The sequence below is a fragment of the Rhizophagus irregularis genome, chromosome 5 (assembly GCF_026210795.1).
Source record: "Rhizophagus irregularis chromosome 5, complete sequence".
NCBI classification, from domain to species: Eukaryota; Fungi; Glomeromycota; class Glomeromycetes; order Glomerales; family Glomeraceae; genus Rhizophagus; species Rhizophagus irregularis.
The window spans coordinates 2,610,583-2,623,754 of record NC_089433.1 but is presented as its reverse complement, the minus strand read 5'-3'; the positions used below and the strand labels follow the sequence as shown (position 1 = coordinate 2,623,754).

At 24.4% G+C, this 13,172-nt stretch overlaps 2 protein-coding genes across 2 annotated transcripts; one reads left to right on the top strand and one right to left on the bottom strand.

Moving 5' to 3' along the window:
- Positions 1 to 273: 273 nt before the first annotated feature.
- Positions 274 to 1,235, top strand: OCT59_025099 (uncharacterized protein; the record flags this gene model as incomplete). Its single annotated transcript, XM_066136139.1, has 7 exons — positions 274 to 276; positions 340 to 402; positions 493 to 526; positions 646 to 773; positions 1,000 to 1,033; positions 1,120 to 1,155; positions 1,225 to 1,235. The coding sequence occupies 7 exons, from the start codon at positions 274 to 276 to the stop codon at positions 1,233 to 1,235; spliced, it is 309 nt and encodes a 102-aa protein (XP_065991864.1).
- Positions 1,236 to 11,406: 10,171 nt separating this feature from the next.
- Positions 11,407 to 11,757, bottom strand: OCT59_025098 (uncharacterized protein; the record flags this gene model as incomplete). Its single annotated transcript, XM_066136130.1, has 1 exon — positions 11,407 to 11,757. One exon carries the CDS (start codon positions 11,755 to 11,757, stop codon positions 11,407 to 11,409), a length of 351 nt encoding a protein of 116 aa, XP_065991863.1.
- Between the last annotated feature and the right edge of the window lie 1,415 nt (positions 11,758 to 13,172).

The window sequence follows — 13,172 nt, the reverse complement described above, 5'->3', positions numbered from 1 at the left end:
TCCCATTTCCCAAATGGTAAGTTTCGAAACGTTTGCTTCGAAACTTTTTTAAACTTTTTTTTTTAAATTTCTTTTTTCTCCCTTTCGTTTCCCCTTCCCTTATCTTTATGTTTCTTTTACACCAATCATGGCATAGGTACAAGTTTAAATCATTAATTGTACCGACTTTTGTGATATAAAAACTTTTTAAGTCACTAAAGGTTAATTAAAAATAAGTCACTGAGTGGTAAATTTACTTGATTTTTCGCTCTCTCTCGTTCTCCCATTTTCCAAATGGTAAGTTTCGAAGCGAAGGCTTCAAAACATTTTTTAATTTTATTTTTTTTTAAAAAAATTTAGGAAACTAACGTTTCCTATAATTTTTTTGTAAGACTTTGCGTATTTGATTTTGAAAATGAAATGGTAAGTTTCAAGACGTTTCGCCTTGAAACTTTTAATATTTTTTTTTTTTTAGGAAACGTTTCTAACGCTTCCTAATCTTTCTTTTTTTAGGTCTTTTTGGCGTATTTGACTTGGAAAAGAAAGGGTAAGTTTCTAGGCGTTCACCTCGAAACTTTTTTAAATTAATTTTTTTAGGAAACGTTATTAATGTTTCCTATAATTTTTTTTTGTAGAGACAGATTTAGCAAGATTCATCGAAAATAGAAGTTAAAAATTTAATTGATGATCTTTGGTATTTCTATTATGATCAATGTAGAATAAATATTTGGAATAAAAGATGTGACGAGAAAAATGAACCTTCGGCATATTCGATTTTGGAGGAAAACGAAATGGTAAGTTTCGAAGCATTTCGCTTCAAAACTTTTAAAATTAATATTTTTTTATTTTTTATTAGGAACGTTCTAACTAAACGTTTATTTCTTTTTGTAGGTTCAGTTATAGGAGTTTAGAAATTCGGAAAACGGTAAGTTTCGTACGTTTGTTACGAAACTACCGTTGTTTTTTTATTTTTTTAATTAGGAAATGTTTACTAACATTTCCTCTTTTTCTTTTATTTAGACTTCGGAGTGTTTTGGATTCTGGATGATTATGGGTAAGTTTCGCAAATGTTGTGAAGCTTATCATGTATATATTTTTGTAATAGAAACATTTTCTAACGTTTCCTTTTCATTCTTTTAGGTTCCAGGAGTACAAATCACTGGGAATTTGTAATGGGTAAGTTTTATTCATTTCGGAATTTTTTTAGGAAATTTTTACTAACATTTCCTTTCTCTTATTTTATAGGTACCGTCTGATGTTTGATTTTGAGGAACGGCAGGTTTCGCAACAACTTTCGTTGCAAAACTTATTTTTCAAATTTTTTGTTTTAGTGATTTAGCAAAAATGGACCAATTTCGGAGTGTGTGAAATGAGTTAAAGAGAAAAAAATGAATAGAGAACTAAAGTGGATGGAAAAATGTCCGGGCGATACAAAGTTGTTGGAGATACGCAAAATGTATAGCTATTCAGCATACAAATTTATCATTGATGAACGTAAAAACTTATACTTGGATTATGGAAGGCGATCTTCGTTAAACTGAAGGTCATAGATATTTTCTACGCGTATTTGTGATTTTAGGCGCAGCTATCGAAGAAAGCTTACGTTACTTTCTTTTTTTAGGTGATTTTTTTACATTAGACATTAGTTTAGTTAATTAGAAATTAGAATATTTAAATAATACAAATTTGTAATATAATGAATTAGTGTTAATAAAATAATAAAACAATACATTATTTTCGCGTTAATATACACATTGTTTATCGAGTTTATTAATAAAAAATTATATTGTACAATATAAATAAACTAACACATGATACGCATTGTTTAACATTAATCTACCGTTTTTATACACGTTTTTTGATAGTGTCAGTAAGGTTGCTTGCCGAAACCTAGGGGTTTAGGCAAGATGGCGTTTTGCCGAAAAGTGAAATTCTGCCGAAACTATATTAAAGTTATATTAAAAAACTGGCGAAACTTTGGAGAAAGGCGAAACTGCCGAAACTTATTATAAATGCCGAAACTGCTGAAACTCTGCCGAAACTATAATAAATCTATAGTAAAATTTTGACGAAACTAATCGTAGGATTTTGAGGAGGTTTAGACAAGCAACCTTAAGTGTCGGTTATTATAGGGTTAGTTTTTCTACATTTTTAAGGCGTTAAACAACACTAGTGTTAATTGGTGTTAATTAACACTATTATACACCACCCAAAATCTTACTGATGCACTATAATTATGTAAAGCAACACTTTTAAAACTTGCTGATGTTGTTATTGCCTCTTTACTTCTATTTGGTTTGAATAGTTTCATCTGCAATAGCAGTAAGTCCTTGAAGACACTTATGGTGTAGACTGAAAGAAATGAGACCTCTTTAAGAAAGAACACCTAAAAGGTGAACTTACTCCCCTAACCTAAATCTAATGTTCTACATAAATCAAATTTCTCTTCTGAAATTCAATTCAATTCAGACTCGATTCAACCTTCAAAAATTATTATCTCAGGATCTAGTGGATGATCTTTTTTTTAATTGATAGGTTTTATTGCCTAATCAAAATAAAAAAAGGTCATCAAAATTGGACTGCTAGATTAAAAGTTATTCACAAAATATGTTTTTATTATTCAGAAACAATTAGGATCATACTATATCACGAATCAATTTGTGCAGAACACTACTTAAATTCTTCGCTGTAGTGCGCGTATAGTTCTTGCTCGAAGTTAGCAGGTAGTGTAGTTCTTTGCTAAATTAGAATTTATATTAGTTTTATATGTATTGTATAAATTTTTTTTAAAAATCTTAATAAAGATCTATCATATGTGCTGCAAAAAAAAAAAACTAAAATTAAATAAAAATTCAAAAACTAAATAAAAACTATAATTAATTTATTTTTAATTAAAATAATTCAAAAATAAATCATTTAAAATTTAAATTAGTTTACATTCTTTTATAGTAAAATTAAAAACATAGAACTTTAATAACTTTAAATTTTACAATAATCCAGTAAAAAGAAATATTAACCAATTTTAGTGATAATTTGCATAAATTGAAATTATTAAATTTCTTTTATTAAATAATAATTTGTTTTTTAAATTATTTTTTTTGTAAAAATATTAAATAGAATTCTGAAAATAAAAGAGCAAAATGTTTTTTTTATTTATTTTATATTAAAAAATCATAAAAAAAATATTTATTTAATATACATTTATTATAATATATATTAAGCAAATTCAAAATAAAACTTTTTTATCTATTTTTTGAAATCCTCTTTAACTCTTTCAGCAAGATGAATTGGATGGTATTAAAATTAAAATTTAACTATTAGATAATAAGATAATCAGTTTTAAAGTTTAATAATAAATTTTAATATAAAAATCATATAACTTTAATTAAGGTTGCTTGTCAAAACCTAGGGGTTTAGGCAAGATGGTGTTTCGCCGAAAAGCGAAATTCTGCTGAAACTATATTAAAGTTATATTAAAAAACTGTCAAAACTTTGGAGAAAGACGAAACTGCTGAAACTTATTATAAATGCCAAAACTGCCGAAACTCTGCCGAAACTATAATAAATCTATAGTAAAATTTTGATGAAACTAATCGTAGGATTTTGAAGTGGTTCAGACAAGCAACCTTAACTTTAATATAATTTTAATTATTTCAACTTTTAAAAAGTTTAAATCAAAATTATTTTGATTATTTTGATCATTTTAAAGACCAAAATTGACTTAATTTTAGTTTTATATATAAACAGGATCAGAAGCACACTTATTTTTTATTATACATAGTAGTACATATATATATTATAATAAATAAAGAAATAAATAAAATATATTATTTTGATAACAAAATATCTAGCATTTTATCTTATTATAAGAGTAATAAATTTGATTTATTAAAAAAAATATCAATATCACCAGTAATAATCATCATTACACTATTTAATTCTAGTTGAAAATTATAATTTTGGCTAAAGTTAAAAAACACATCATAAATTTTTTTTAAAAAAATTTTAATTTAAATAATAAATATGCAAAATAAATCTGAATAGATACTAATCATACTAAAATTTTGAAAATTTAACTAAAAAAAATCTTTTTTAAAACAAAAAATTGTATTTACTTATAAAATTAAACTTTCCTGTTTTTCTCAAAAATTATCTAAATAATAGCCTTTATAATCTAAAGAAAACTTGTTCTACTTATAAATTTACATATAACATATCGGCGGATTTGTTCACCCTCTAATTAACATGTTTATTTTAAGGTACTTTTGTTACACAAATTATTACATATGGCGCAGTAGGACCTGGGACGAACATTAAAAAAATTTTTATTTGGTTTTATTAATACAATAATTTGATAAATTTGATAAATAGTTCTTTTAAGCTAAAATACAATAAATATTATTCTTAGCAATACTGATAATATCTGTTGTGGAATCTCACTTTATACAATAGCTTCTAAATCTTTTTTGTGTAAAAATCAATAATACATATGCTTACAATTTGTTTGAATATAAAAGTTCCTATTTTGTCTACAGCAAGATAAATAAAAATTAATAATATGTTTTGAAAAATGCAAAAAATGGACAATTTTATGAAAGTTATTATAAAAAAAAAATTTTTTAAATATTAAATGAGTCTTAGAATACTTTTATAAATATTCATAGCTATTGCGTCTATATAAATTTTTATTTTACTTTTTGTTTTATTAAAACATACTTACTTTCTAATAATACACATTAAAAATACTATGCAGGTGAGAAATGGGTTTTTTGTTAACGAAATGGGTTTTTTTGTGTCTATTTTACGTTAAATAATTTAAGTTTTGCAAATGTAGATTTTCACTCGACTTATTATTTAGTCAAGTGATATTCAATCAGGTGATTTCATGACATTACAAACCGGTTTTGGGTGACGGATATTATGAAAATCATTCAAAATTTAGCATTATGCAAAAGTGAACAAATCCGCCGATATGATAATAATATTTATATTATTTTTTTTAATTAGAATAATATTTCAGTTAAAAATTTTTGAAAATTCAAAAAATATTTTACATATGATACTAGTATAGCAGGCTTTCTCATTTATCACATTAATTTGCCAATCATTTTCTGATTTTATCACATGATATAAAATGCTGTTACAAGACATTGCATAAAATTCTACATATTAATATGACCTCAAATATTGCAAATAAATTTATTGCACTTTAAATTTTAATCATACAAAGTTTTATTCAAATTGAATTATTATTGACCGATTTTTGCAAGTAGTAACTTTTAATTTAATGCATTTTACATAATTTTTTAATGTAAATGACTGGCAGATTTAAAAACTCACATAATAATCGTACTTTAAATCTTGCAAACTAATAAATATTAATAAAATATATTTGCAAAAAAAATTTTATTAAAATCTGAAATAAATTCAAAAATTTTAAGGTTTATTTTAACAGAAGCAAAAAATGCTAATATGTACCTTCCATATAAATTAAAAATCCATTATAATTCCTGTTGCAAAATCATAAATAACTCAACATATATGCATGCTAGAAAAATGAATTTATATTTATTTGAAAGGAAAGAATAAGATCTATTGAATCATTAGTTCCTTAATAAATATGCTCAACATATTTACTATCAATTTAACATAAACTCTTGCATTTGAACGTAAATATCTCCTTATTTAATGATTCAATTTGCATGATTTTTGATTCAAAATTAGAGCTCATTTACACCTTTCAAAGGAATATAAAATTATTTATTTAGCATATGTGTATATTGATAAATTAACGATAATATCATTACAATCAAAACCTGACACAAAATTTAAATTATATTTTTTACCAATAATTGTAGTTATAAAACTCCTTTCACTTTATTTAAAGGATGTTGTTTAAGCTTTTAACAGAATATACTGATGAAATTCATAAGTCAACTCCTAAAAAAGAGAAAGAAATAATTAGTTTATTAATAAAGGAAAAAAAATTTCTAAAAATCCTATCTGATCCTTTAAATGATAGGGAGTTCTATTAATAAAGAATTTTTTTGACACTAAACTTATTTAAAACTTTATAACTTACACTTAAGAAGAACCTGGAGTGTCAAAATATATCTTTATTTGATTTCAACTATTTTTTGTCAAAAATTCTTTGTAAAGTCAAATAATATAAACGTACTATACTTATTTTCATTTTATAAGAAGGTTTCAAGTGTTTATAACTTCTGGATTTCACCTCCAATAGCCAGATTCCTTTGTAATATGTTTAAACAAGACCTGAAAGATCAATTTTTTTTATTGTCCTTTTAAAGATGTAGTATGTAATTGATAATTACTACCTTATGTTGTAATAGTAAGGGTTGCAATCTATTACTACTTTTAAAGTTAAAGTGTTGTAATATTACAACACTTATGATTATTCAAAAATTTTCTTTTTGAAAAATAAAAATTACAAAAATAAGTTTTTATAGAATAAATATCATCATAAAAAAAAATAATTAATATATTATAATACATATTTGTATAATTAAAAATAATTACAACACTATATAATAATTACAATTTTAATAGTATTATAATACTATATAATAATTATAATATTGTATTGCAATTACAACAAAAGTGTTGTATGTATGTTGTAATAGTTGCAACCTTACAACCTTCTAAAAATAATTACATATCACATCTTTATGTCCTTTGCTATTAAAATTTTTGTGTCACAATTAAAATAAATTAGTACAGCTATCACATGTGTGATACATACGATATCCAGCCAATAAAATACATATCTATATACAAACAATTATATCAGTATTATGTCATTTAAAAATTACTAGAAAATGTAAATTTTAGTTATTTATTATGGTGCCATAACAGATAATTTATTAAATAAAAAACTAAAAATAATACATATGCGATCATCATGTGATTATTCAAAAATCGGAAAGCCTGCTATATATGTTACATATGATGACAATCACCGCTGGTGATATTTGGTAATACTCAAAAATATTTATAAAAAAAAATTCAGTTAATATAAATAATATATAAATTATAATAAATTTTTAACTAAAATCACCTTTTTTATTAAAACTCAAAAAATTGTTTTTTGCAAATATTTTAATATTCAGTAATTTAATTTTTAAAATTATAAAGTTCAAGTTATAAGAAAATTATATAACTTTGATTTTAATTTTTAAAAAATGATTAAAAATATAATTTATAATTTGTTTTAGTTCTATAATTATTATTTTTTTTTTTAATAATCTATATATACACTACTTGGACAAAAGTAGCAGGAATTCATCATATTTTATTAATTAATCAAAAATATACATATTAATAATACGTGAAATTTTAATATATAATAATATAGATAATAAAGAATATATATTCAAAATTTTATAGTTCTATAACTATATTAATTAAAAAAAGTAATTTAGTAATTAGCAACAGCTTTACAGAAACTTAACATTTTTAATCAATATAGAATCGATATTGTCAAGTTTATCTTAATGGTATTATTTCAATATTAAATCGATATTGAAATAATATCGAAATGATAATTAAAATGATATCAAAATGACATCTTTAAATTAAACTTAAAGATGTTATTTCAATGTCATTTCTATTATTATTTTGATATCATTTTGATACTATTTCAATATCATTTTGATATTAAAGTGATAATATTTTATTTTGATATCGTATTGATATTAAATCAATATTGAAATGATATCAAAATAATATCGAAATGATATCGAAAGTATATCACTTGAAAACTTAAAGTTTCTGTAAAAAGTAGAGCTCTGCACAGGTCAGGTCAAGTTAGGTTACCTGATTAACCTGAACTGAAATTTTTTTTTAGGTCAGGTTGGGTCGGGTAAACTGTTCTGACCCAACCTGACCCATTTGACCTAAAAGTATTCAGGTCACTTTGGGTAATTCAAGTTACCTGAAGTTTTATTATTAAATATTTCAATTAAAAAAATGTTTTGTAACGTTTTTTTTATTAATTATACAAAAAACGTCAGGTTCAACATTTTTAATTAAAAAAAAAGATTTTTTTTAATTTTTATTGAAAAAATATCAGGTTCTGGCATTTTACTTTTATTTTTATATATAAAAATGCTGAAACTATTTTTTTTGGCATTTTTTTTGATCTTAAATGCAAAAATGCTGGAATCATTAGTTCCAGCATTTTTCATTTTTTTTCAATTTTATATGTAAAAACGTCGGAATCATTAGTTCTGGCATTTTTCATATTGATTTTACATGTAAAAATGCTAAAACTGATAGTTTCAGCATTTTTTTTGATTTTACATGTAAAAATGCCAGAATCATTAGTTCTGGCATTTTTTATTTTGATTTTACATGTAAAAATGCTAGAATCATTAGTTCTGGCATTTTTCATTTTGATTTTACATATAAAAATGCCGAAACTATTAGTTTTGGCATTTTTTTTTGTATTTATATGTAAAAATGCTGGAATCATTAGTTCCAGCATTTTTCATTTTGATTTTACATGTAAAAATGCTGAAACTATTAGTTTCAGCATTTTTTTCAATTTTACATGTAAAAATGCTGAAATCATTAGTTCCAGCGATTTTCTTTTTGATTTTACATGTAAAAATGCCAAAACTGATAGTTTCAGCATTTTTTTTTCAATTTACATGTAAAAATGCTGGAATCATTAGTTCTGGTATTTTTCATTTTTATTTTACATGTAAAAATGCCGAAACTATTAGTTTCAGTGTTTTTTTTCAATTTTACATGTAAAAACATCAGAATCATTAGTTTCAGCATTTTTCCTTTTGATTTTACATGTAAAAATGCTGAAACTATTAGTTTTAGTGTTTTTAATTTATTTGATCCAAATATATGTCAAGTCAATGGGTCAAGTCAGGTACCGACTAGCACTGACCTGACTCGTATCAGGTCATGAATTTGATGACCTGACCTGAATATTTCAGATCAACCCGTCAGGTCACCTGATCTGTCAGGTCAGGTTGCAGAGCTCTAGTAAAGAGTACTATTATTGTTTTTAAAATTTAATTTTTTCTCAATTTTTTTTATAATCCATATAAAAACAACTAGAAATAAGAAATTAGATGTATATATACTAATTAAGATCCTGTACTGCCACATATTAAAATTTCTGTTATTATTATTATTAAGGTTGCTTGCCGAAACCTCTCCAAAATCCTGCGATAAATTTCGGCAAGATTTTACTATATGTTTACTATAGTTTTGGCAGAGTTTTGGCAGTTTCGGCAAATAGGGGTTTTGGCATTTCGGCAAAGTTTCGGCAGGATTTTTAATATGATTTAATATAGTTTTGGCATTTTCCGTATAGGTTTCGGCAGTTATTAAGAAGGTTTTGGCAAGCAACCTTAATTATTATATATAATTCCAAATAAACTGGCAGTATCAGACTATTTGTTTATTTTTATTATATAATATATAGATAATTGTTAAAATTTTTTTCTGAGTTTTCTTTAATTAATATAGTTGAACAATAAAATTTTAAATATATATTCTGTATTGTTTACATTATTACATATTAAAATTTCGGATATTATTATTATATAAATTTTAAAGTAATTAATAAAATGTTAATTTCCGCTACTTTTGTTCAAGTAGCCAGTGTACTTTATTAATATTAAGTTTATATACTATACAAACAAATTATCATAAACGATATCCATCCAATAGAATGCAATTATCAAAATTTTTCTGTTAATATTATTATATATTAAAAAATACTGCAATCACATGGATGTTATGTTTAGATTAACCATATAAATAAGTCATTTAAAGTGTGTAACCCTACTTTCATTGCCAATATTACACAAGACCAAAAAAGGAAATTTTACGGCAAAAACTGAAATTTTAGGGTTATACAGAATTCCATAAAAGGAAATTGACAGTTATGCGAATTTCCAAAAAAGGAAATTATTTACAGATCTTTTAATTCTGGCCGGAATTATGCCATTTTATTAATACATATTAATCGTTATCATAGACAACAGGTGAATACTAGTAATATTAAAAAAAAAAAGGTATAAAATTAAAAAAAAACCATTTGCAAAAAAAATTAATTATTAATATTAATAAAAAAAATATTAAACCATATTAATTCAATATATTATTGACAGGGAAAAAACTCTTTCTGCTGATCACATGAACCATTTTTTTTCACTAAATTATTAGTACTATTTTTGAAGAAACATGGCTTTTTCGTCAAATCAAAACATTTTTAAAGTTCTTTTTGAGAGCAACAACTCTAATATAACTGTTTTTTTATAAGAATTTATTATAATTTCATAATTATATATAATTTTTAATATAATTTTACTAAATTTTACATTTATTATAAAGTTTTACCTACTTTATACATTAGGTTTTGAAAAAATACGTAAAACTAATAGTAAAATTTTGCTAATTTTTTATGACCTATTTATATATTACTTAAAAATTTTTAAAACTATAAAAATGTTATTGTTATTTTTAAATTATCATAAAGAGTTTATTGCTATTTTTGAATTACTGTAAACAGTTTAAATAAAAAAATAAAATAAAAAAAATGATTTTTTTCAAAAACTTATGAAACAGTAAATTTTATTGTATTTTTAGATAAAAAAAATATAATTATAATTTAAAAATATTAATTTCAAAATGGAAAACTTTTTTGTCTTAAAATCAAAATTTTTATATTATAATTATTAGGGATGGTTAGGTTGGTTCTAGTCTGGTCCTGGTCCTGGGACCTATAAGTCCTATTGAACGGACCTGCGGACCAGGTCCTGTTAGGACCAGTCCTGGACCTGGTTTCTGAACCTGGTCCTGATTAAGTTATTTATAGATTTTATGAATTTAGTAATAACTAAATATAAAAAAAAGTGAGTTGCAGTATCACAATTCACTTTTTTATATTTATTTTATATAAAAAAAGTGAGTTGCGGTATCGCGATTCACTTTTTTATATTGATTTTATATAAAAAAAGTGAGTTGCGGTATCGCGATTCACTTTTTTATATTGATTTTATATAAAAAAAGTGAGTTGCGGTATCGCGATTCACTTTTTTATATTGATTTTATATAAAAAAAGTGAGTTGCGGTATTGCAATTCACCTTTTTATATGATTTAATATAAAAATGTGAATCGCAATATCACAACTCATTTTTTTTTTTTTTTAATACTTTATTATAGATGCGATCATGTCCTATTATAATCACGCTTACTTACATATATAAACTTACAAAATATAAGATAAACAAATACATATAAGAATTAAGCATTATGAAACAAGACTACTTTTCATAAAGAACAAGTCGACCTGTCATCTAAACGATCACATCATTGTTAAAAACCATGATGCGACCTTAAATTCAAAGGTGACTGTCATGATCTACCTAAAAATTTGCCTAATGACCGCCACGATGGAATGCCAAATCATTCCATTTATTCCAATTACTTTCTAACATATTACAGCCAACATTTTTAACATCCACTTCAGTGCGTTTATTATGTGACTTTGCTTTTTTATCCTTACCGCTAATACCGCACTGCTTTTCTTCCTTTATTTGTAACTCGTTCCTTGGTTCCCAAATAAGCACTTTGAATTCTAATAAAACTTTCCCAGTTATTTGTTTCAGTACCTTATACAACAATTTTTCTTCAGTTATTTTGTAGCACCTTAATAATTCTATTAACTGACAACTAACTTGATTCTTCATTAAAAATGTAAAATCATATAAGCGTCCAATATCCCACATATCAAGCTCATTAATTTTAACTTTTAATTCTTGTATATCTATATCCTCTCTTGAATACTCCTGTATAATTTTAACTAAAAAAATTTTTAATCGTATGAGTATATCTTGCACCACATTTTGAATCTTACTACATTTCCAAAAATGGTCAAAGGTTTCTTCTTCTATTTTACAAAAATTACATCTCCAATTTTCATCATATAGATCTGGCTTTCGCTTTTTTAAATTAGCACAAGTTGGTAATTCATTACAGCAAATTTTTTAATCCTAAATGATTGTAAATAATGATCCTCAAACAATGTATCATATTGATTTATATTTTCCAATCTATCAACCTTAATAAATCTGATTGTCTATAAACTTCATTATGGTGTAGCATTAGGAATTCTTCTATAAATTGAGCGTCCTTTATTCCCTTTATCATAAGGATAGGGTTACGTTCTATAGGCATATTTCTCCAACAAACCGTACCATTGTGTAATAACAATTTATCCTCTATTATTAATACATTTTTCTCAGCATCAGATTTAGCGAGTTTATCTGCTTCTTTGTTATAATCACAATCACTATGCGCTTTAACTTTAGTTATCTTTACTTTGAGACTATAGATCCTAATTATCTTGAATAAACATAACCATAAAACCTTATAATTAACTTTTAATCTTTCTATATCTTTAATCGTTAAAAAATTTAATTCATCAAATGTATTAACCACCCATTGAGAATCACTATATATTTCGACATTTGCAGCTTTAGGACAGGTTATTTAACTTAAAATTACTGCCATTAATTCAGCCTTATTAGATGAAGGATTATCTGTAATTCCACAATTAAAACTTTTCTTTATAGGAGCGCTAATTACAAACGTACAACCCATTATTATTTCGTTAGTCGCTATATTTTTCATTGACCCATCTGTATAAATCTCTATATCAGTTTCTTGCATTAAACTATTTGCAATTTCTATTATTAACGCATTACGATAATCACTTGAATGTATATATTTTAACAAACCATTCACTTTTTCAATAATACATTCATTCATAGATGTTTTTCTGTAGTATTTACATTCTGCTTGAGCTAACGTCTCGTAAATAGCCATATCTGCTATATAACGATCATTTTGAATTGAATTTGCATTAACTTTAACACAATTCTCTATACTAATATCTGCTATACACCTTACTTTAGTGTTATTTCTTTTATTTCTGATCTGATTCGTTTTCACTTCACATCCTCCACATTTTTTAAGGATTGGTAACTGTACTGATGGTGATATTTGATCATTTTCTAGGTCTTGTATCCAATGTTCTATACGAATTCTGTCCTCATTTGGATTATCTAAAACACGTCCTATTATAGGTTTACCTGTTTGATCATGAAAGGTTGTTATCCAATTTTTTGTTTTTAAATTATCA